Genomic DNA, 24223 nt, shown 5'->3' with positions numbered 1-24223 from the left:
CCACAGGGCATCCCCACCTTCCCTGCGGCTCCCTGGCTGCCCGCAGGCGTTCTTGGCGCAGGTGCCGCCCGCCCTCACGGGAGAGGTTCAGCTGCCGTCTAGGCTCCGGAGCCTGGCACCAAAGTGCGCCCCAGGAACCCGAGCCGCTGGGGGTGCGGCGCCCGGGGCCGCCCCAGCCCGGCAGCTCCGCGGCCGGTCTCAGGAGCCGGGGTGGGGAGTGGGGAGGGGAGGCTGGCTGACCTGCCTCTCGCGAGACACAGCTGCGCGGACGGTACTTGAAGAGGAGGGGAGAAGGGAAGGAGGGGGCCGCCGGAGCAGCGGTGGGTGCAGCGGCCGCGGCTGGAACAGCAGCGGGAACAGCGGCGGCAGCAGCCTCCGCAGAAGCAGCGGCTCCAGTGGGTGAAGGCAGCGGGTGGTTTTTTTTTTTTTCTTTCGGGTTGTGTTGCGGCTGGGCACGGGTGTCAGCGCCCGCCCCGTGCATGGCTCGCCCGGGCTGCCCCCAGCCTGACACCTCTCTCCTGCCGCCTTAGCCTCCCGGTTGTTGTGGTGCTGCTTTGCAAAGCCTGGCCAGTTCCATGCTTTGGAGACAGTCCCAGCCTCAGCAGCTGCAGCCGCCGCTCGGTGCGCTGGGCGGGCTGGGCAGCCCTTGCTGATGCTGTCGGAGGGAAGGTACGGGAACGGGAGCGATGGGGAGCCCCGGCAGCCGCCGTCGGAGAAGCCAGCCGGGAGTGAGGGGGGGCTATGCCGGGCTGCAGGCTGGGCGCCTGGGGAAGAGACAGGCTGCGCAGTGGCCGGGCTCCGGGCAAGGGCGAGCGGAGGAGCTGCGCATTGCGCGCCGTGGCGGCTCGCTCGGGCAGCTGGGGATGGGGGTGGTGTGGGGAATGGCTGAGGTCTCGCTCCGTGTCACTGAAAACCCTTCTCCTCCCCTCCCCTCTTGCAGCTGATCGGGAGTCGGTCGGCTGGGACCTGCGGATTTAGGCGGCTGGGGAGGAAGGAGAAGCCACTTGCAGCGCTCCGAGCCCAGGCGAGCCGGAGAAGGGAGGCGGCGCGATGTGGCTGGGTAGGCTGCTGAAGTTCGCCCTGGGATTTACAGTGATTTTATCTTCCTATACGAGCGAAGGTGCTGAAGGGAATTTGGAGGCTGATAACGTGAAGGAAACCAGAGCCAGCAGAGCCAAGAGGAGAGGACAAGGCGGAGGCGGAGGAGGACACGATGCGCTCAAAGGGTAATTGGATGAGGGGGAGGGACCACGGGGTGTTTGTACATAACAGAACCTGCTGCACCTTAAGGCTACAAGGGCAATTGCTGTGAAGTGGCACCATCCTTGGGACTTGTTAGTGTTTTCGCAGTGTCCAGTTCCCCCAATGGGCTTCAGCGAAAGGGAGGTCAGAGAGCTTGGGACAAATTGGATTGTTACAGTAGAAGAAAAGCCACTGTTATTACCCAGCCTGGTGAGACCTAGTGCAGATGGGATGGTACTTTCCTTGAAGCCCCTGAAGTTGTAAGGAGGCAAGATCTGGCTGTCTCTGTTCTCTTATGTTTAGTGCGGGTTATACTTCCCCCAAATCAAGCTCTGAGTGTGGGGTAGTGGTAACTATTGATCTGCAGCATCCTGCCCTCACCTATTAAATACAGTAAACGGGTGTGATCATGCTGACAAAAGCAAGGAAAGTCCAAGCTAAGACTGCGGCTGAGATTCATGCTGCTCTGTCCTTAGCTTAGGGTGACCAGATGTCCCAATTTTATAGGGACAGTCCCGATTTTGGGGTCTTTTTCTTATATAGGCTCCCATTACCCCTCACCCTGTCCCGATTTTTCACATTTGCTGTCTGGTCACCCTAGCTGGTCATAGATATACCATGTGCACTACACACCGAGCACAACAGGACTGGTAAGGATACGTTTTCAGCCTGATCCTGCATTCCCTGTGTACCCAGAACTTCCAGGAACTTTAGTGGGAGATTTGGATGAACCAGGATTGTACAATCCAGTCTTTGCTTTTTTGATAACTGTTAATTTTAACTCAAATTAAAGATTATTATATTTTAATGTTTTGTTGCTTGTTAATTTAATTTCTAGAAAAGAAAATAGAAAAAACCCAATCCCATTTCCCCTCCCCCCCCTTTAAAAAATAATTAGGGCCAGTCTTTCATTCCTTGTTCACACAGGACTCCCATTGTTTGCCTAAAAAAGAATGCCCATAATGCCAACCCTTTCAGATCAATTATGGTCTGTCATGCCTATTTAGACCATTTTGTAATATGTATCATTGCTCATTTGGTACCATTATGGTCTGATGTATAAAATATGTACCATCCTCACAATGCCACTCTTCTGGAGCTGTTAATATCTAGTATTAGTAGCTATATTGGCATATGTCCTAAGTACTCTTAAGTGTAATAAAATCATGGTGAAATGTCATGGAGCAGGCTTAGTAGTTTATTTTCAGTATTAAAGATTTCAGCCTGTAAAACAAAATGTCTTTAAAAATGCTGAAACAACACATTTCAAAACTTAATTGTTTTGTTAAATGGGAAACCTCAAAATAATACCTCATCACTGTATGGGTGTGTAATGTGGATTCCTGCCCTATCACCAGGGCAAAATTCTCAACTGTTGAAAATAGAGTTTATATGAATGTTCTGATACAAGCCTAGCTATATTTATATTAGCAGGCACCACAAATGAGCTGAATCCTGCAGTCTTTAATCTGGGAAATATTTCTCTTGAAATCAATGGGAGTTTTGCGTGAGTGAGAAGTGCAAGATGGGCGCTTATATTTTTCCTTATTTTATTATTTGCCTAATAAGGAAACATTATGGTTTTTTTCTTAGAGGGTTAGATACATGGAATTCATTCTTTTACCAAATTATGCATATAATGATCATGACGTATATCTATATGTAAGTGTGCAATGTGGTAATTTTATAGTTCCTTGAGCGAGGAGGTGTCTCAGGTTACTTTATCCTTTCTGGGCATCGTCTTGCAAAAAAACATACTCAAGTGATCAGTGTTTACTCATCCAAATAGTTTCAACAGCCTGGGTTTGCATGGTCAGGCCCTTTACTTCCAGGTGTCTTGTCACCAGAGAGATAGCTGGGCAGTGCACATTCTGGCACTTCTTACTTGGGCAAAACTGCTGTTGATGGCAAGGACTGCAAGCAAAGATGGCAAAGATAATTGTAAACAATAAAAGCTCTCAAAGGGTTAGAGAATTACTTTTCAGACAGATATTTACTATTCGTACTATGACTTTCAACCATTTTTCTCTCTTTGCATAATTTGGGTTCTGAGTTAAAGTATCAAGTTGAAAAACATTATTACTTAATCATGACCAAATTCTGGCTTCCAGTACATGTGTTGTCTTCAGTGGGAGTTGTATGTGTGTGCTGGAAGACACAATTGCTTTGTTGAAAATAACCATTACTGTCTTTTTGTGGGTTGTTTAGAAAGTAATAAAAAAGCAAGAACAAATAGTTGAAATCAACAGCTTTTTCAAAGATGATATTGCAAGTATTGATTACTGCTGAAAACTGAAGAAATAGCACAACTGTCTAGTCCTGTGATTTGCTTCATGAGTTAGACATCTTTTATTTATAAAATATGTTGTAGCAATTGCATAAGAAATATTTGCGAGTGAGTTAATGTATTTTAGACAACACGAGAGTTTAGAGTTAACAGCAATATTAGTTTTAGACATTCCATTTGACCATGGCTTGGTTAATTATTTGGAATATTACAATTCTGATTTAGCGCCCTGGAAAGCAGATACTTAACAAGCTTATAGCATTTTGCCAAAGGGTCTGATCCAGTAAAACACAAAACAAATCATTAGTTCATTCAGTCATTATTAGTCCCTTTTTTGCACCTCATACTTAAGACTGACAGTAAAAAGTGACCAAATTGTTTAAGCAGTTGGAAATCTTTTCTTCTGTTAGCCATATAAACATCCTTATCATTGTTATGGGAAGTCCTGTTGGACATTTCCAATTTGGAAATCACAAGGACTTTATTTGGTGTGGCAGTCTAATGTACAAAAAGAGCTGTCATTTTAACAGACAGGGTTGGGGTTAATTCTGAGAAATCCATATGGAAAATAGGCACTGAGTATATAGGAATTGCAGATACATTAGACAGAGAATCAGTGGTTGTTAAATAGACTTAAAACATTATTAGAAAATTCACTTGACCAGGAGAAGACACATTCACATTATTTTTCTCATTTGTCCATCACTACAAATATCTTTGGAGCTCTGAGAATTATAATATAAATCATAATGGTAGACTTTGTTTTCATGTTACTATAGTTCAGATAGTCTTTTTTGGGGGGGGGGGCAAGTAAGTCTGAATCTGGTTTTACAGTGTTTTCTGCTATTGATGGTCAGTGCGTGGACATGGGTGCCTCTTCAAAGATTTTCAGAGAGAAAATTGTAGTAGACTTTTCATTAGTGTTTGTTTGGTTAAACGAACACTGAAAAGCATGTAGCTTTTAAAAATATTAAGATTCTATGGGAACATGTTGGTTTTATATGTAAAATAATACAATTAGGGTTTACTGTTAATTTGTATCTAATTTCATACTAATTCTGTATTTTATTGCAAGTTTAAAGTTGGTTATTTTCTTCCTCACTATCATTGCTTTATCAGTTATGCCGATGAGATGGCTGAAAGCTAGAAGAGGACTTTAACTGGAGCAGATGCTCCTCTATGTTAGCCTGAGCCTTAAGACTTCAAGCCTGTTTCTTGGCCTGTAACTTAGAATTCTGACTCAAACATTATGCCATTGAGCAAATGTCATTTTAGCAAAAGCTGAATCCCTTGTGTTTTAAAGTCAGTTCCTCTAATCTAACATGCATGTTGACATGCTAGTTTCATATTTTTATTAGTTGATAATAGTTTTCTGATCAAGGTAGTAACTGTTTTTTCAGAAAGTATAATTTGATTTTTCGGTGTCAGTTTCCATATCCAAATACATACTGCAACATGGTAAATAGACGTATCTCTGGAATCTATTGTGGTTTACCCTATAAGATGTTTAAAATAATAAACACCTTATGTGTATATAGATAGATCTTTCATCCAGAAGAGTCCCAAGAGCTTTAAAGACTGTTAGTATATTATATTGTAAGGGTCTTATCCTGTAACCCTTGAACTCCTAAAACTCTCACTGTTGTCACTTGGAGTTTTGCCCAAGTAAGGACTGCTGGACTGGGCCTCCAATGGGAAACTTCCTAAATAATATACACTTGAAGAACATGATGTGTAAATTTAACCCTTGGATATAAAGTAAAAGTCAGTTATTTCTTATGATCTGGTCCCTTTTGGACTAAATGGCAGAGAGATATTTTGTTTTATTATGGTTATCTACATTGATTAGAATTTCTCCCCAAAATGGGGCAAAGACCTTGTAACTTTAAAAAGAGTGAAACAATTACTAAATAAGACAAGTGGTTATTTGCTTCCTCTCAAAGTGTAATGGTGGAAGAGGGTAATACCTAGCTTAACAATCAGTTGAAACTGAAATTTTAAAATGACTAAGGTTTCTTTGAGGTAGCTGTACCATGAGATAACAGATTATTCTAAATAAGACTATAATTAAATAAATTCATACTAGAACTGAACGGTTGTTTTTTTTAAATTGGAAATGATAGTGAATATTACAGAACAGAATAATTGGCACTGATCTGATTCATGAAACTCTGAGTGAAACAAATTAAGCTCTCCTACAGCAGATTATTATCCTTTTGGGATTAAATGTTGCTTGCCTTAGTCCCGAAAGCAAGATGCACTGGTTTTACAGGGGCTAAATAAACTTGAATAAACCAGGCAGGATTTGGTCTTTCATTTGCATCACTGCTCACTGAAATAAAATAAGTCTTATAAATCTATAACATAATTCCAGTTTTCTAATATATAATTAAGGCTTCTGGTTTTCATTTAAAACCAATACTTGCCACTAAAAACCTGCTGAAGAAAAGCAGACTTACCGTACTGGTAAATATTGGTTTATACTGAAAACCTCAAACATTTTTCTTACCACTTCTGGCCTATACACCTCTGGCTGTCCACTTATGCCACACCCAGTCAGTGTCAGACTCTGGACCTGAGTGAAACTGAAAGCTGAAAACTTTGAATTGGGAACAAAGTGAAAAGAATGTAAATGCAGGGCAAATTGGGTCTTTTGGCTTTAGAGATGATTGCCAGAACATATCTCTCGTAAATTGCAGCATTAAGAGGGGATACCCTCAACTTGAAATCTGGCCAATTAAAAAAATTAACAAACTGCTGCTATTTTTTTTTTTAATATATATACAATGTGATAGCAATCAGTCTGAGTTTGGTTGCTTACAAACACAGAGGAAGGCATAGTTCAGGTCCCATAGATCTGGCATCCATACTGGCTTTAAATTGTAAGATTCCAGTACTAGCAGATCCTGAGGCAAAATTAAGGCCTTTGACAGTTAAAAGTAGTTTTGGGTACTACGCTTGTCCCTGAGTCTACTTGCCATTGATGGTAGTTGTTACAATTACATTTTCCTGTAGGTGAACTCAGGTCTAATTCAGGTCAGAATGAAATGAGTGAGGAGATTTTGGCTTAGTCCCTAATGCACATGTGAACATAAGAATGGTCATACTGGGTCAGACCAAAGGTCCATCCAGCCCAATATCCTGTCTACCGACAGTGGCCAATACCAGGTGCCCAGAGGGAATGAACCTAACAGGTAATGATCAAGTGATCTCTCTCCTGCCATCCATCTCCACCCTCTGACAAACATAGGCTAGGGACACCATTCCTTACCCATCCTGGCTAATAGCCATTAATGGACTTAACCTCCATGATTTTTATCTAGTTCTCTTTTAAACCATGTTATAGTCCTAGCTGTCACAACCTCCTCAGGCAAGGAGTTCCACAGGTTGACTGTGCGCTGTTTGAAGAACTTCCTTTTATTTGTTTTAAACCTGCTGCCCATTAATTTCATTTGGTGGCCCCTAGTTTTTATATTATGGGAACAAGTAAATAACTTTTTCTTATTCACTTTCTCCACACCACTCATGATTTTATATACCTCTATCATATCCCCCCTTAGTCTCCTCTTTTCCAAGCTGAAAAGTCCTAGCCTCTTTAATCTCTCCTCATATGGGACCCGTTCCAAACCCCTAATTATTTTCGTTGCCCTTCTCTGAACCTTTTCTACTGCCCGTATATCTTTTTTGAGATGAGGAGACCACATCTGTACGCAGTATTCAAGATGTGGACGTACCATGGATTTATATAAGGGCAATAAGATATTCTCCGTCTTATTCTCTATCCCTTTTTTAATGATTGATTCCTAATATCCTGTTTGCTTTTTTGATTGCCGCTGCACACTGCGCGGACGTCTTCAGAGAACTATCCACGATGATTCCAAGATCTCTTTCCTGATTTGTTGTAGCTAAATTAGCCCCCATCATATTGTATGTATAGTTGGGGTTATTTTTTCCAGTGTGCATTACTTTACATTTATCCACATTAAATTTCATTTGCCACTTTGTTGCCCAATCACTTAGTTTTGTGAGATCTTTTTGAAGTTTTTCACAGTCTGCTTTGGTCTTAACTATCTTGAGCAGTTTAGTATCATCTGCAAACTTTGCCACCTCACTGTTTACCCCTTTCTCCAGATCATTTATGAATAAGTTGAATAGGATTGGTCTAGGACTGACCCTTGGGGAACACCACTAGTTACCCCTCTCCATTCTGAAAATTTATCATTTATTCCTATCCTTTGTTCCCTGTCTTTTAACCAGTTCTCAATCCATGAAAGGATCTTCTCTCTTATCCCATGACAACTTAATTTACGTAAGAGTCTTTGGTGAGGGACCTTGTCAAAGGCTTTCTGGAAATCTAAGTACATTATGTCCACTGGATCCCCCTTGTCCACATGTTTGTTGACTACTTCAAAGAACTCTAATAGATTAGTAAGACATGATTTCCCTTTACAGAAACCATGTTGACTTTTGCCCAACAATTTATGTTCTTCTATGTGTCTGATAATTTTATTCTTTACTATTGTTTCAACTAATTTGTCCGGTACTGACATTAGACTTACCGGTCTGTAATTGCCAGGATCGCCTCTAGAGCCCTTTTTAAATATTGGCATTACATTAGCTATCTTCCAGTCATTGGGTACAGAAGCTGATTTAAAGGACAGTTACAAACTATAGTTAATAGTTCCGCAATTTCACATTTGAGTTCTTTCAGAACTCTTGGGTGAATGCCATCTGGTCCTGCTGACTTGTTACTGTTAAGTTTATCAATTAATTCCAAAACCTCCTCTAGTAACACTTCAATCTGTGACAATTCCTCAGATTTATCACCTACAAAGGACAGCTCAGGTTTGGGAATCTCCCTAACATCCTCAGCTACGAAGACTGAAGCAAAGAATTCATTTAGTTTCTCCGCAATGACTTTATCGTCTTTAAGTGCTCCTTTTCTATCTTGATCATCCCCGGGGCCCCACTCGTTGTTCAGCAGGCTTCCTGCTTCTGATGTACTTAAAAAACATTTTGTTACTACCTTTTGAGTTTTTGGCTAGCTGATCTTCAGACTCCTTTTTGGCTTTTCTTATTACATTTTTACACTTAATTTGGCAGTGTTTATGCTCCTTTCTATTTACCTCACTAGGATTTGACTTCCACTTTTTAAAAGATGCCTTTTTATCTCTCACTGCTTCTTTTACATGGTTGTTAAGCCACAGTGGCTCCTTTTTAGTTCTTTTACTGTGTTTTTTAATTTGGGGTATACATTTAAGTTGGGGTATACATTTATGTGGATCCTCTCATGCCTAAAAAACAGAGCATGAGACTATTTGATAAAGGCAGGGCCGCCCAGAGGATTCTGGGGACCTGGGGTCTTCGGTGGCGGGGGAATTAAATCGCATTTAATCCTTGATAATACAGATGTCTTCCTCTGTGTGCTGTTTAATTAGTCTGTTGGTTTTTTTACGAGAATATTTATTTTTCAGTGAATTTAGTGAAAGCTGTCTTATAGCCCTGGAATCCTCTATTCAGAGCCAGGAGCAGTGCAAGTATCCCCACACCACCTTGCCAATATGTCAGTCTGGTTCTGGAGCTTCTAGGAGTGAGAGAGTAATTCAGTCTCCAGGTCCATGAGATCCCTGTGCTCTCCATTTATACTTCAAATTATTGTGGTGTGACCATCAGCTCTCTATAAACTGGATTACCCAAGACACCCCAAAGATCCTGCTTTGTGATCTGCATTGGCAGATTCCTGGGCCTGTGTGGATCACAATTTAGGATTGGGGACCCATCCAAATAATTTCAGGCAGATCACTGAAAAGCAATCAAGAATCATCATCAAGGGCAGTATTCCAACCAGCAAGTGACCTGGAGGCTCTATATTCCATTACCAATCTCCTGAGCCACCCTGCTCCCCAGCACGTCTTTCTTTCTTCCTTCCATCAAATGCAGATGTTTTAACTGGATTCTGAGTCAGGGCACAAATATCTTTTGACATGCCGGTTGTGTATTATTTGATAGTTGAGCCAGAAATCCTCAATTGAAAAAACCCAAGTTATTCTATAGATTCTCAGTAATAAATTGTGACTAGAACAGAGAGAGTAAACAGACTATAGTAAAGCGAATACACCACAGCTGCTCTGCAATACAGGATGAAACATAGCTGTAGCGTAAATATTGTAAAACTGGCTCCAAGCAATCAGGTGAAGCCTGATCACCAAGTGCCACTTGGCCAGGAAGACACTTCGATGTGCAGATCAGGGTGAGATATTTTTGCCTGCTTAATTGACTGCGCAGGATAGACCATGGCAGGCTGCCTAGCAGGCTGTGGGGGAAGGGGGGTGTTTCACAATTGGCCATTGGACAGGGTATTTGATTGGACCACTTTCTGCCTGTCCAACAGGCTGGGGGGTTTCATGATGGCTAGCCCTGTAGCCTGGAAAGTGAAACACAGTAGTCTGGCATGGATTAGGAAAGGTCATGTGCAAGGCTGGCTACACGTGACCAAGTGATTGGCAGGTCAGAAGTGGGGTCATGCTATGACTCCTGTTTACAGGGCTAGATATGTAATAGGACTTGAATCTGTTTCCACGTGCCTGTTCCACTGCATCATTTTCCTGTAGGGATGTGTAGGGTGTACGTGTAGGGTGTTGGCTTTCCATGGTTTGGTATCCATGTGTGTGCTATGGCTTCTGATTTTGTATTGGTGTCTTTTTTTTATTTCTTGTATTGCCTTGCCCATAGGACTGTACCCTTTTGATATGTGTCCATCTGCAGACAGTTTATTTGCTGCAGTTTACCATGTTAGGTCAGATGGGCAGTGCTCACCCAAAGACGGGCGAGTGGTAACCAGTGCATAGAAACTGAACGCTTAGTTGTAGTGGGGCTGGAGGAAGAGTAATAGTGGCAGAATAAAGTCTGATTGTCGTAACCTGCATGGAAGTTGGAGGGAGGAGCGCAGGTTGCAGGAGGCAAGAGTTTGGAGAAGGCACCAGGAAGCCAGTCTGTGTGCATGTGGCTGGAATGGTAGCTGCAGTTGCAGCACCTCCGTTTATAGTTTTTAATAAAGACAGTTTAGTTTTAGAAACATGGAGGCCTCTCATGTTATTACCCACCACGTGGTACATGGAATACTGATCATTCTTGGTTGGGGGCCAGTCTGCACACTGCTCCATAGATTCAGCCTGACCTCACATGGTTGTCTCATTACCCAGGCAAACTACTCTGCATGGAGCTTAACACACCTATTCTGTGTAGTTTGGGCCTGTATTTGGGCTCAAGGACCCTGGCAATTTGATGTAGGCCTAGGTCCTTATAAGTCTCTTTGGAGGAGGTAGGAGGGACATTTTGGCTTGGACTGCCTATCTGCCCTCTTACATTGGCTGTTGTTGAATGAAGTTGTAGCCTTTGTTTTCCGCTCAGGTTCATTTATCTCCTCATTGGTGTGCTGCCATTCAGCAAAAGTGTTGCTCACTTAGTACAAAGAGTGTCTTGTTTGTTATGACTTGTGTTCCATATTTAACTCTGTATGGACTTTAAAGAAAATTTTCATCGGGGTTATTTTGGACATATCTGTGCATTTAGCTGCATCTGATTACTAGCACATTGACAACATGGGGACCTAACAAAAGCACCGTTGAACTGTTTGCATAACGAAGCAAAAGAGAACTCCTTTTCATAGAAATGTATTGAGCAAAGACACATGGGCCATGTCCTACCACTATTTGGAAAAACCCTCATAGGTACTAGTGGATTTCTACTCATAGAGGCCCCCAGGAATCATTCTGGGGTGGGGGAATAATTTGTGTTCCTCCCACCTCTCCCACACCAACCTGGAAGTGGGATCTTCTTCCCCTAAACCTGCAGATATTTGAAGATGCATGAGGAAGCCTGGACACACAGAGGTGGTTGAGACATGTAGGTGAGAGCCTCCTGCATAGAAATTTTTTTTGTTTGGTTTTGGTTTTTGTTTTTTTGCTGCTCCCCATGTCTAAAGTGAACTACAAAGTACCTTTCAATAGCTCTTCTTGAGAGCTCCAGTTCAGGCCAACAACTATACTCTGTAATACCATTCGATGTCTTACAGGACATAAAACCTTAGAATAATATTCTAATATTCATAATATTCTCTCCTTGTTTGGTGGCTGGAAGTCACTTTGGGCCCATTCCTGGGTCAAACAGAATGGAATGCACAAAAGATGAGCGATCCACCTGGACTGGAGAGCTGCTGAGGCTAAACCACTTCTGAGGAGGAAGGAAGCACTCTCCAAATGAGTCCATATACTGTTTGTGTAGCCGCACATCCTTCCCCTGCCTCTCTTCCCAGGGCCACAAGCTCATCTCAGACTGATTGTCATATTTCATGTGGACCTCTTCGTTCTTGGAGTGGGGAGGGAGGAGTGTGGAAAGCAGGTTCCTTTGTGGCTGGACAGCAGCCCGCTACAGAGAGATGCCGAATGGGAGCACGTGCCTCAAAGACAATGGATTGCTTGACAACTCCAAAGCTAAAGATGGCTGATTTCCCTTCTTGTGGCTCTTGGAGGTGGGATGGGCTAAAGTAGAGTGTCCACTAGCAGCAGCCCTTTCCCACTCCTCCACACCAGACATATTTAATTTACTTTAAAAAACACAGGAACAGTCTTGCTAACTGCAGGAGTTCAAAAACCACAAGTCCTCTCACCCTTAAATTGGCCTAAAAATCACAGGAGTTGAGGGGGTGAGGGAGAAGTTCAGGCAGATTTTTCAAAGGCATGAACAGCAGTTAGGTGCCTAGCTCCTATTGACTTTCAACGGCAGGGAGGTTCCCAAGTGCCAGTTGTGCCTTTGAAAATCTCTCCCAAAATCAGGCTGTTTGGCCATCTGTCTGGATTTTAAACTCCCACTGCCCCCAACATGTTTTCAACAATGGAGCTTGAAAATTCAACTTTCAGAGCATACAGAGTACGTGCACACAAATTCAGGTCCCCTTTCCCCTGTTCACCTGCTCCCTAACTTACTTCCATTTCAATGCCTGCCCCTCCTTGGCTGCCTCCCCCAGTCCCTCACTCTCCCAGCCTCACTGGCAACATCCTGCAACTCCAGTCCTCTGTGAGCTTCCAACAGGTGCTACCAGTCTCTAGCCTGCAGCGTTAGGGTGGATTCCCTTGAGTTCTTTCCTCTAATACTCCCCAACACTCCACACACCTTCATGCCCTGTGGTGGAGGTGAGACTGCTGCTGTTGTCCTCAGAGAGAGGCTGCTCAGCTGTGTTGTGCTTTGCCTGCTCCGCTCAGAGTACACAAGATGTGTGCAAGCAGCCTCTAGCGGCCGAAGCAGGAAACGCCATGCAAATCCCGCAAAATTCCTGAGCTGCTTTTGTTTCTTTGTGAGACTGTAAGAGACTCCCACAATTGACCCCAATCACTGGCAATGAGATCGTGAATGTTGGCAGTGGTGCAGAAACCTTGAGCGAGTCCCTCCCTTGCTCCCCGGCTGGAACTACCTTGGGGTGACTACAGACATCTGCCTTGGCTCTAAAAGGTGAGGTGAAAGGAAGGATTGGGGTATGCCATCCCTTGAGCATGTTCTATAGTTCTTGCTCATGGAATGCATGGGGAGACCCTTCATTCCCTTTTATGGACCATGCTTGGTTGGCCCAGCATGCCGTTAGTTTCCATGGCATGCTGGGTCTCATGTGCCTCATACTGCCACGTAAATTGGTCTAGGGCTGGACCCACTGACATTAGCATGTAGAACAATGAGAGAATGTGCCTAAGAATTTGCCATTCTATGGCTAAGCGTGAGAACAATGCATGGCTGTCAAGTCAGATGAATCTGTCCCTGTCATCATTTTGCAGGAAGATTCCGTGAACCAGTGTAGCAGAGTCCCCTGATGTCAAATACCATCACCCGATTGCTGTATTTGGCGGGCACAGTATGATAGGAGCTGGGGTTTGCAGGATGTTCAGTGTTGCTGAAGGAAAGATCTTGCAGGTCATTTTGAGTTCCTGACATGCGCATTGGCCTCAGGACTGCAGAGCCAAGGACACCCGTGGAGCTACTAAGTCTGTTCTTTCCTCAGCTGAACTGAGCCAAGATTCTGGGACAGTAGTACCGTCCTGTGAGGAGTAATTATCATGTTAAACTCACTGCATGGCACAGACACACCACACTCTCACACTACAGGGGAAGAAAATCAGACAGTCATAAGAGATCCTGTGTATGCCACACATACACCTGCATGAAACATGGCATAAGAATTTGGTGACATGGGACAGATGCTTAATGTCTTCTTTATGGGATAATAAGCACTATGGCTGAGCACTCTGGTTGTTTGTACTGAGACAAAGCACAATGGTAAAAATACCTCATTTTGCTTGAGGATAACTGGCAAAACTAGTTTAATAATCAGTGGGATATGTGAAAATCAGCTGTCATAGAAATACATGATTTTTAAAACTCTATCTAGTTCATTGCTTCACCATTTTGTTGGAGTTGAGGGAGTAGGTTAAGTCTGGACTAAAACTTCAGGGCCAAGTCAACAGTCAATGGAGCTACCCCAGTTTACATCAGCTGATGAATGGGCCCCATCTCAGGAAACTGGGGAGCTCTGCACATGGATAGACACAAACAGGTGTCCGCAAAGCCATTTTACAGTAAAAGGTAATGATATGATTATAGATGGCTTTAAACAGGGTAATAAGGCCAAACCTGCATACCTTTAGAATTCTTCAGTGGCATTTACTGGCATACTGGATATACTTCAAAACTCTGAGCCAAATTTGTAAAGGCCAGGCACTTTTAACTGCATGTGTGAATGTGGACACTTAGCCAAAGACCTCATTTCCATTCATAATTAAGTACCATGTTTAAGAGGTCAGTTTTGTTTCTGCTATTACTTTTGGATGCAGTGTTTCCAGGCACCACCTTTGGTCAAAAAAGGAGGAGACTGGATGGAGGCCCCTTTAAAAATCTGGCCTATTGTATTAGTTTGATTTTTACCTTTGGCACCAGGAAGCTGTCTTTTTACATGAAGCAGATGCCAACTGTTGGAGCTAAGGAGTTAAGAAAAGACCATTCTTAACCTCAACGAACTTTTCCTTGAAAATAAGAGTCCAGGTGCATTTTTTTGTGGTGGGGGGGAATGGGGAGCAGAGAGGTTAGAGATTTCACCCTGTATCTGATCATTACAACATCCTTCCCCTTGTCCAGTTTAACTAACTGCTTTTTCTCCATTTCAGTTCAGTCTTTATCTGGCAAGCAAACTGTCTCTGCTACTCTCTCAGCCTTGCTCTGCCCACTCTGTCTAGCCTCTGTCTAATTTATTCCAAACCCACGCTTGATTCATCCCTGGGTTACGCCAGCTTTGACTAGTGTATGGCAGGGCTCCTGGCAGATTGTCTGTCTGTGGTACATCTCCCAGCAATGCCAGCAACTCTCCTGCACAGATGGGCAGTGTCTTCCCCAGTAATGAGCTGTGCTTTCTGTGAAGGGTCATGGCCAGGGCAGCTGGGGGATGTGAACATTCATCACCACCCCGGGCAGACTTCACCATGGGGCTCCTACACTAGTCTGGCTACATTTCAGAGCTGCCTTCCCTTGTCAAAACCCCTTGGAAGGGCAGCAGTGCACATGCCACCAACCTTTCCCTGGAATCGAATTCTCCCCGCTCCTGCTGCTGCCTCATTAAGGGAAACTCTTCCCTTGCCCCAGCTCCTGTCACACTACTTGGCAGTCAGTGCTTGGGTGATGGTGCTTGATATTGGAGTGACTCTGCTACACTGGTTCATGGAATCTTCCTGTCGCTTACGAATTCTCAGACAGATTCTCTGTAAGCAAGTTCCATTCTGAAAAAAGCTGGCAGCTGCCCCCAGGCGATATTTCAGGGTGAAGCTCAAGTGGCAAAGGAGTTATTGGTTGATGAAAGGAAGACAAAACAATGGGACAGTGCTGCACACTGTAGAGAAGAGGCAGGTCAAAGGTGTATGGTAGAGACAGTTGGCATTGCAGAAGGGAGCAGAACTAGCAGATAGTATTATGCAGGATTTAATTGATGATGCACTGAACAATCATGGCTATCAGAATAAGCTGATGCTAGGCTAGTATTAATAAAATATTGGTATAATGCTACAAAAGAACAAGGAGGATTCATGAATGCCTAATGTATCATGATTATGCATGTGCATCATATATGTTGTGCATGCAAAATCATGATTGGAGTGGCACTGGCTACAGAGTCATTGATTTGTTGCTTCTCTTTTACATCTGTGTTAAAATTGTGAAGAAGCAGCACTGTATATCTGTGCCCAGGTCCTTGCACGTGCACCAAGTCTGAGGCTTTGATTTAAGGTAGTTCTGTGGGGATGATGGGCGAAGGAACCTTCGCTTCACAGGAGAAATGCTCTGCTGTTGCTATTGAAGCCCTTTCTGCTGCTCCACCCCTCCACAGAAGTCGATAGCTGGTGAATCTGCATAGCAGTGTGTCTATTGGCTCTGCTCCTGCCTCTTGTCTTTTTGTCACTGCTTTACCTCCATTTGACCCCAATCCAGCAGTGGAGGGAGTCACCACAGAACCAGACTTGGTCCTACACAGGATGGGAGGACTCCATGTATTGGCCCAAGTCCTGTACCCTCTCTTTCCAGACTAGTTCTGCTGTGTCTCTGTCCTGGCAGATTCTCAGAGGTGGGAGCAGGATTGTGCTCACAGATACCATCACAGAGATCTGAGGTTGCTTTTCATACATACCTAAGTTTCTTATTAAAAATCCTTTAATTCCATCTTTCACATGTTAGGAGTGCATATCGCTGCCGTGAGTCCACAGTACTAAATATGCTGCAAAAAGCAAGAATGACTGACTGTCGGCATTTGCCTGCTTGGAACAATTTTGACAAATTCCAGAAGGCTTTCAGAAACAGGAAGATTAAGCAGCAAGAGATGGCAGATGGATTTTAATGTGGACCATGATTTCCTTTTCCCTCCAAAACACCTCCTCACCCACCCATATATTTTCCCCAGACAACAGGAGTGTTTTTGTCCTCTTCTGTGAGGGGAAAAAACGTTATTTTAAAACCAAGTTAAACAGCGAAGAGTTCAGTGTCCAGAGTAGAGACGAATGAGTTGCCATCAAGCCATTTCAGACTTTAAGTGCCTGTGGCCTACTGGCCTTTTTGATTCTACACCACTAAAATGCCAGGTAAGTTTTCATAGTTTAAGGGCATATTGGCAAAAATAATCCATTTACCATATTTACAGATGGGGCTTGAAATTCATTGATCCTCTGAGAAATGAGACCTGGGAGCCATTCTGGGTAACTCAGTGAAGATTTGGTGGTCTCAATCCAGTTTTAGTTGACAAACGTTCATATCCAAATAACCTCAGTGGGAAGGAGAAGTCTTGACAGATCAGGCCCCCGATAGAGGTCTGAATACAGCTGAGATATGTGAACAGGGCACTGTGGCTTGCTCTGCTGCCTACCATGTTCTAGTTCAGGCCTCTCCAGCCTTTTCACTGAGCTACTTTGTTGCACTTTAGATCTCTAAGTTTTATATTAGTCCAACGTAATGAGCTTAGGTGGTGTTAATGATGGGGTGGTAGGGGGTTACTGTCCAAAATTCTAGGGTGAGATTTTTATTTAAAGAAAAAAGTATCTATCCAATGCTCTAGGCATCTTTCATAGAAATGTACCTAATATGTACACAAGACTGACAGCGTTGGTGATGCTGAAGGTACCTGACTTATATGCAGTTAACAATATTTACCACTACTCCCATGACATGTTGAGACTGTTGCTTCACAGAGTGCCTGCTGAGGATGGTGAGCAATGAAGCCTCAAATCCAGTGTTAGACGGGGCGTATTCCATTTCTTGCTAACCACATACATACTACTTGCATTCGATAACAATACCATTAAAGAAACATCTTCTTTGAGCTACTGTCTTCAAGCATCAGATGCAAAAGTATCACCAGCTGAGCATGTCAGTCTCATGTATCAGTTAATGGAAACTGAGAGAGAACAATATTCATACACATTTATCAGTTTTCCAGGAGATGACTAACATCCTTTGACAATAATTCAACTCATCTAGCTACTGCATTTTCACCCGCATGTTATTAATTGAAGACAGAATTTGTTTATTTTGGAAGTCTTTGAACAAAGCTGTGGGCTTCAGTCATGGCTTTTTTCATCACCATGTGATCAGGGAAAGCTTTTTTTATGGTTTGTGAGTATATAAGTAACTCTGAAAAATGCAGCCTCTTCCGTGCTCTCTTCCCCCCCCCCCTTTTTTTTAAGACTTTGAAAATATGGTCGTCTAAGTTTTCAAAATGCATGTGCTCTCTTTGGGTCAGATTCTGCCATCCTTACTTATGCTGAGTGGGTGGGTGCATTGACTTTGATGGGATTACTTGAGGGGGAAGGTGGAAGTACGAGTAGCAGAATATGACCCTGAATTTGAAGATTTTGGGATAGTCTTCATGTTTCTCATGAGGTGTGGCGAAGGTGACCGTCCAAAGCACCCTCTTTGCCAACAGCAGCTTTGGGGTGATGTATGAGCTGCCCATGCTGGCTTTTTTCTTTTGTACATTAATCAGAGTGGGAATATAAGAGATCGTTATATTTATTTAAAAGGGTAGTACTCAAACTTGCTAGGTGCAGTACAGACACAGGAAGATGCAGTCTCTGCATTGAAAAGCTTACAGTCTGAAAAATAAGAGCTAGACAAAAGGTGGGGGATAAGGTACAATATAAGCAGTAGAATAGCTTCCTTTTGTGTGTATAAATTAATGAAAATGGTGCATTTTCTGCTTCTTTTTCAGAGTACAACTAAGTCATTTGTGCTTTAGTGGGTTGTCTAGCTGACTTTCCCCCGCATCATCCAGACCTGTTCAATCTCCCAATTGGTCTGGGAGACTCTTGATTTTCTGTTCTCGATGCTGCGTTCCTGAGCAGCGGCTTCATTCTCCGAATTGGCGACATTGCAGCCTTGTGGGAGAGGCATTCTACGCAGTCCTCTCTAGATGAGGACTCTAGCTACAGAGATCATATCTACAACATAGCACCAACCTGCTGCACTCATATACGTATAAAGGGTAATGCAGTGCAGAGTGATGTAAGGGGTCACTCTAGCCATGCTTCTATGGCTGTGAGCATGTTGGTGACCACGCTGTAGGCAGAAGAGAGCTGGGGGATGTAGCGAGGAGGGATGCGGGGAACCAGAGCATGAGGGGGGACATATGGAGGACCCAGACTAGGGAGAAGAGGGAAATTTGAGCAGAAGAAACTGGACTAGGGGGCTGGTGGGAAACTCAAGGAGGCAAATGATAGGTTTGATAGGGAAGAACAAGGAATTGAAGGATTTGATGGTAATGAGGATTTATGTAAAAGAAGCAATGCATGCTCGCTGAATATGCAAGCAGGTCAGAATATCAGCTGAAGCCCACAGCTGTGCCCATATCTAAGTGCCTCTCCAGCTCACCCCTCTGGCGTTTCCCTCTCTGTGTCCTGGCTGCTTCTCCATTTCATCTGTTGACTATGGTGAGGGAGGGTAGCTGGATGAGCAGCAGAGGAGACCTTCACTACTCTGTCCACTTCACAGTGCCCTCTGCGAGGCGAGAGGAGCTGCTGTAGCTCTCCCTTCAATCTCCTGCAGGCTGCGAGAGCTGCCATTGATACACCTCCCCTCCCATCTGCAGTGGATGTGATTGTAGGCCTGGGGAGTGAGGCAGAGACAAGGAGAACTTCACCCTGCCTCAGGCCTGGGGAGAGAGGGGGTCAGCCGCTGGAGATCTTCACTTTCAACCCATGGAGTGTGTGTATGTGTGTGCTGCTCCCTCCCTTCCCCACTAGCAGCTGCAATAGGATCAGGAGTAAAAAGTCTCTCTGCCTTCTATTGTACCTTCCTTTGCCATAGAAGTAGCAGGAGGTGATGCAGAAAGAGAGATCTGCTAATTCCAGTAGTGCTGCTGGATGGAGAGAGAGGGAAGAGCTGCTGGTGAGCTACTTGAGAAGGCTACATAAGCTACCGGTAGATCACAGCCGAATTGCTGCAGATCCCTTCTCTGGAGAGAGGACTGCAGGGTCCAGGACTGTCCTGGCACCTTTCCCAGCACTAAATTCACTTGGAACCTCTCCCCCTCCCCAAATGCCCCACACACAGAAAATAGGATGAAGTAATTTTGTAAATTTACAGCAGTACACCCTCATCTACACAACAGTGTCTAGCTCTGGTAAGCTAGAAAGTCGACTGATGGGTGCATTATAAATATCTGGATAGACAGTTATGATGAGGTATAATAGACTTGGATTGTTTAGTTTTCAAAGGAGAGGAGGGAGGGAGGGGCTTGACAGAAGTAGAGTCATTAGGTTTGTAAGTGCAGAATTTCTCAGTGCTTCCTTTTTACACTGTTCCATGATCCGAGAACAAGGGGACACTGTGAAAATTAACGGCAGTGAATTTAGTATGTATTTCTTTATGAAGTGTAGAATCTGTGAGTTGGGAAAGTCACTTCTGGAGGAGGTCGCCAAGATGAACACTGGGTTGAGGGGAGGGAGAAATTGGGTAATTTTATTATTATTATTTGAACCACTTGTGGATATACAAAGTAAGGCTATAATAAGGGTAATTGAATGACCTGCTTCAGTGTATAAGCATGGTTGCCCATTGAGGTCTGGCATGTGTTTTCCCCTATAGACAGCATTACGTTGGCTAGTTGCATTAAAAGGATTTCTTTTCCCTGGAACACTGGGTGTTGGCCAGTGCTGGAAGAAGAGTATGGCAACTTCTTTGTTTTTAAAAAGACACCTGTCTTAATCAAAAGTAAAGAAATTCTGTATGTAGTGCATAGAACTTATGAGGCGTATAAATGTTTTACCCATTTTGTTCTTATAAGTTACCTTATAATAAAAATGCATTCTCCATGTAATGCCAGTCAGAGAAATTGTTATATTCCTTAGCATTGTGCCTCATAATGCATCTTTAGTGTCTGTAACCAATAATTTTAACAGAAAAAATTGTTCTTTGAACATGTATTTGTTAAAAACTAATGTTTCTATATTCCCTTTAACTAGGTGACCTTGTGACTGTGTTATAACAAAAAAAATAACTGGTTGACAATAATAAAAGTGATCTTAAAATATAGTATATTTAAAAAAGAAACCTGGTGAATTTGCTCCGTTCCATAACTTGCCATGGACCAACAAATAGTACAATAAACTATATACCATATGTGTTTTTATATATGTATTCTTTAATCACAAAATATTACTTAAATATGAGCTTTTGACCCTCTTACATTTTTTTTATTTACCTTCAAAATAAATGCAACAGTTGTTTGTTATAATTTTGTTTCATTGTCCCAAGTTACTGTGTATGTAATTCAGCTGCCCTCTTTAAATTTGATTGTACTGAGGGAACGGTAGGAAAGGGAAGAATATGACTGGCATATCTAGACTATTGACATGGATATAAGCAGGTGAAAAGCAAGACTTACATAACTTTATAAGCCTTGATGTATGCATTTAGATGCAGTGACCAAAATTGGCCATGAACGTAAGTGGTTGCAATCAATGGAGTTGTGTCCACTTAAATCATTGATTAATTTAGTCCAACCTATATATTACTATCATAGCGTCACAGAAGATAAAGTAGACTAGATTCTAATCTCATTCAATTAATGTATTTATTCTATGGCATTTATTACTGTAGTATCTGAGTGTCTCATAATGTTAGTCAATTGTAGGCTCAGAACTCAAGAATCCTTATTCCCATTATATAAATAGACTGACTGATGTACACAGGGTAATGTTACTCAGGACATCTGTGGCATAGCTGAGAATTGAACACTGATCTCCTCACTAGAGCTGGTCAGAAACGACGTTTTTCTGTCAGAAAATGCAAACTTGTTGAAATTGAAAAGTTCTGTGGGAACATGCCAAATTTGATGAAATTCCAGTGGAAACCAGGAGGTTTCCAACAGGACCCTGCTTGCCAAGCAGGCTTGAAGCAGACAGGGCCTGGCTTTTTGTATTGGGGTTCCCAAGGCTTTTCGTGTCATTGACTCCAGGGCAGTCAGCTTGCCAGGTCCCATTTTGAAATGATTTTTAATTAATTAATTTTTAAATTTCACAATTTCCCATGGAACAGGAGTTCCAGTTTCTGTCTAGCTCTATTCCTGACTCTTAACCTGTGTCTTAACCACAAGATGATCTACTTACTGTGGATTTACACTGCTCTAATTGGTGTAACTGAGATAAAAATTTGGCTCAGTGTCTAACCGTTGCCTTGTGGCCTTATGCTTAGAGGTTATCCCCAACCAAAACTAGATACTGTCAGTTTGTTTCCAGCTGTAACAGGTACCAACAATGCCAGCCAGTCTGTATTAATAAGTTCCATTATTTCTTCAGACAGGAGAAGGTGAAAGGAAATCTCCCTTGCCTAGTTCCCAGTTTTGATTTGGCATGAGATACTGGAGCAGTTTTGTATTGATGAGAGGGGAACTCCTAGAAAGTAACATGGTTGTAGCCCTGGGGGATGTAGCTGAAACAATTACAATTGAATATGTTGAAAATATATGAATGAGGAGTTTTAAAACCTGTAAAAGCAGTTAGAGAAAAGAGCAGTGTGATGTTCTGAGAAATGGGGCCCAATTATACAGCCCGTACTTACCTTTTTGAGCACGGAGCCATTGACTCCAAACCCACTGAAGTTGATGAGTGTTGCCATTGGGCTTTGGGTCATATCCTTAATCACCAAAGTGATGCCATTGAAGTTGGTGAAATAATAATACATAAGATTCTATTAATAATGCATATCACTAGAAAAATATAAGGCAGTAATTTGGGACATACACACAAATAAATGCTTATAAATATCAAGGAAGTTTGGAAATCGATGCTTGAATTGTCGCATCATGCAGGGCAGATGTTTACGTAGACATTGTAATACTATGGCTGAAGAACTTTCTGTATCTATATTTCATAGTTTAAAAAAAAAAACTAAAAAAGGTCAAACAATGTCCTAAAAAGAAAAACAAGCATTTAATCTGTCTCTGTAAATTAGAGGGTATGCTAAGGAATCCATATTTATCAAGGTCTAGATTTTGGCATACTTCACTCAAGTTGTGTTGCCTGAGGAAGGGTTGTAGGATCTGGCCCCTAGTAAGGTTATGGTATGTAAAAGAAAAGGAAGATCTATTTTCTTGCATTTGGAGCTATATTCTGTTAGTCTTCCTTACAGGAGTAGTTCCATTGAGTGGGACTACTCATGGGAGTAAAACAAGGAGGATTTGAACCTTGAGAGGCACAGAATGGTGTTTTCAACTTGTGTATTTTCACTGACTGTTAGAAATATGACACTGCAGAGCCCAATCTTGCAAAACTTATCTACCACTCACTTAAAAGGTACTACTGCTGGGAAGTCTGAATTTGAAGGATTGGCCCCAGTGGTTCCTATGTCTAAGAAGTGAGTAGCAATAATAGGTTCTCAGTATACCAGGTGCCTTAGTATTTAATTCACAGGCATTTCAGCTCACTAGAAACACACGTTTTAATTTTTTTGCTAACATTTTTGCTAAATAAATATTTACATGTATTGGCTTTTTAATTTTGCTAATGTAATAGTTTGCATTCCTGTTATTCTGGTCAAAATAGGAGTAGTATAGCATTTTAGAGCACGGTAAGGACATAGAAAAGTACATGAAGCTGTAAGAAGTCGGGAGTTATTCTGAGTTATTCTTATTTCAGTGGGAGTTTTGCTGGCATGAGGAATGCAGGGTTGAACCTGTATATGTTGTTCTGTTTCCTAAGTTAAATTAACATTGTCCACATAAATACTCAGTAGCATCTGAGTTATCGGATCTCTGTTACATTTTTTCTTTTGCTTTGAGTAGTTTAATTATATTAATTAATTTCACATTTTTGCCATGTCATTTTTGGCATCATACGAGGGTAGGCATGACTAAAGCCAATAACTAGTATAAATGCTTCCTGTTAAATATGCATAGACCATTAGCTACATTTGTGCTGAGAGCCGATTCCCATAATGTGTACTGCACTGATTTTATTTTTGACATTTTCAAATCTTGGTTATTAAAATGTATTTTGGAGAAAAACAAGAACCAATTTTTCTTTTAGACCCAATGTGTGTGGATCACGTTACAATGCCTACTGTTGCCCTGGATGGAAAACGCTACCTGGTGGAAATCAGTGCATAGTCCGTAAGTTACTGTTGTTGAACATTGTGGCCGAGATTTATCTTTTCTCGTTGCATTGTGTGTGTGTGTTTATCTTGACTGTGCAAAGCTGAATTTATTGCTGGTATCAGTTCAGTACCTGCCATACTGCATTTATTTACTATTTTAACCTATGCAAGATAATATAAAAACCCCTCTAAGCTACAGTACAGCATGTATATAGTTGATGTGTTGACAATATTTGGACAAGGGAGTCCCACAGATATTTTCCTCTTGAGTCTGTGGTAAATCCCCTGAGCCAAGCGATGTTCGGGCTCTTCAGGAGTTAGGAGCTATGGAATTTGTTCCTTTGTTTCCCCATTTAAACAAGAATGCTTTTTCATAAGGAGGGAGGCAACACCACATGGCAAAGGAACTTATGCTACGTGCATGTGCTGGACCTCTTTATACTTTAGTCCTGAAATATACGTAGGGGGTATAAAATATATGTACAACCATAGGTATCTATACGTGTGTGTTTGTGTAAAGGTGTACCATAC

At 42.5% G+C, this 24223-nt stretch overlaps 1 protein-coding gene across 2 annotated transcripts in view; it reads left to right on the top strand.

Annotated features, from left to right (window-relative positions):
• The first annotated feature begins 448 nt into the window (after positions 1 to 448).
• Positions 449 to 24223, top strand: part of FBN1 (fibrillin 1) — a 213841-nt gene continuing 190066 nt past the window's right edge. Inside the window, exons 1-3 of one of the 2 annotated variants that reach the window (XM_034783357.1) lie at positions 449 to 669; positions 941 to 1226; positions 23626 to 23708. In XM_034783357.1, the coding sequence (XP_034639248.1) occupies positions 1051 to 1226; positions 23626 to 23708 (259 nt within the window). In that variant the 5' untranslated portion in view covers positions 449 to 669; positions 941 to 1050. The remainder of the gene's footprint in view (positions 670 to 940; positions 1227 to 23625; positions 23709 to 24223) is intronic. The other variant, XM_034783356.1, reaches the window with a different exon arrangement.

Source organism: Trachemys scripta, chromosome 10, assembly GCF_013100865.1.
Source record: "Trachemys scripta elegans isolate TJP31775 chromosome 10, CAS_Tse_1.0, whole genome shotgun sequence".
NCBI classification, from domain to species: domain Eukaryota; kingdom Metazoa; phylum Chordata; order Testudines; family Emydidae; genus Trachemys; species Trachemys scripta.
This window is presented reverse-complemented; position numbering and strand designations above follow the sequence as displayed.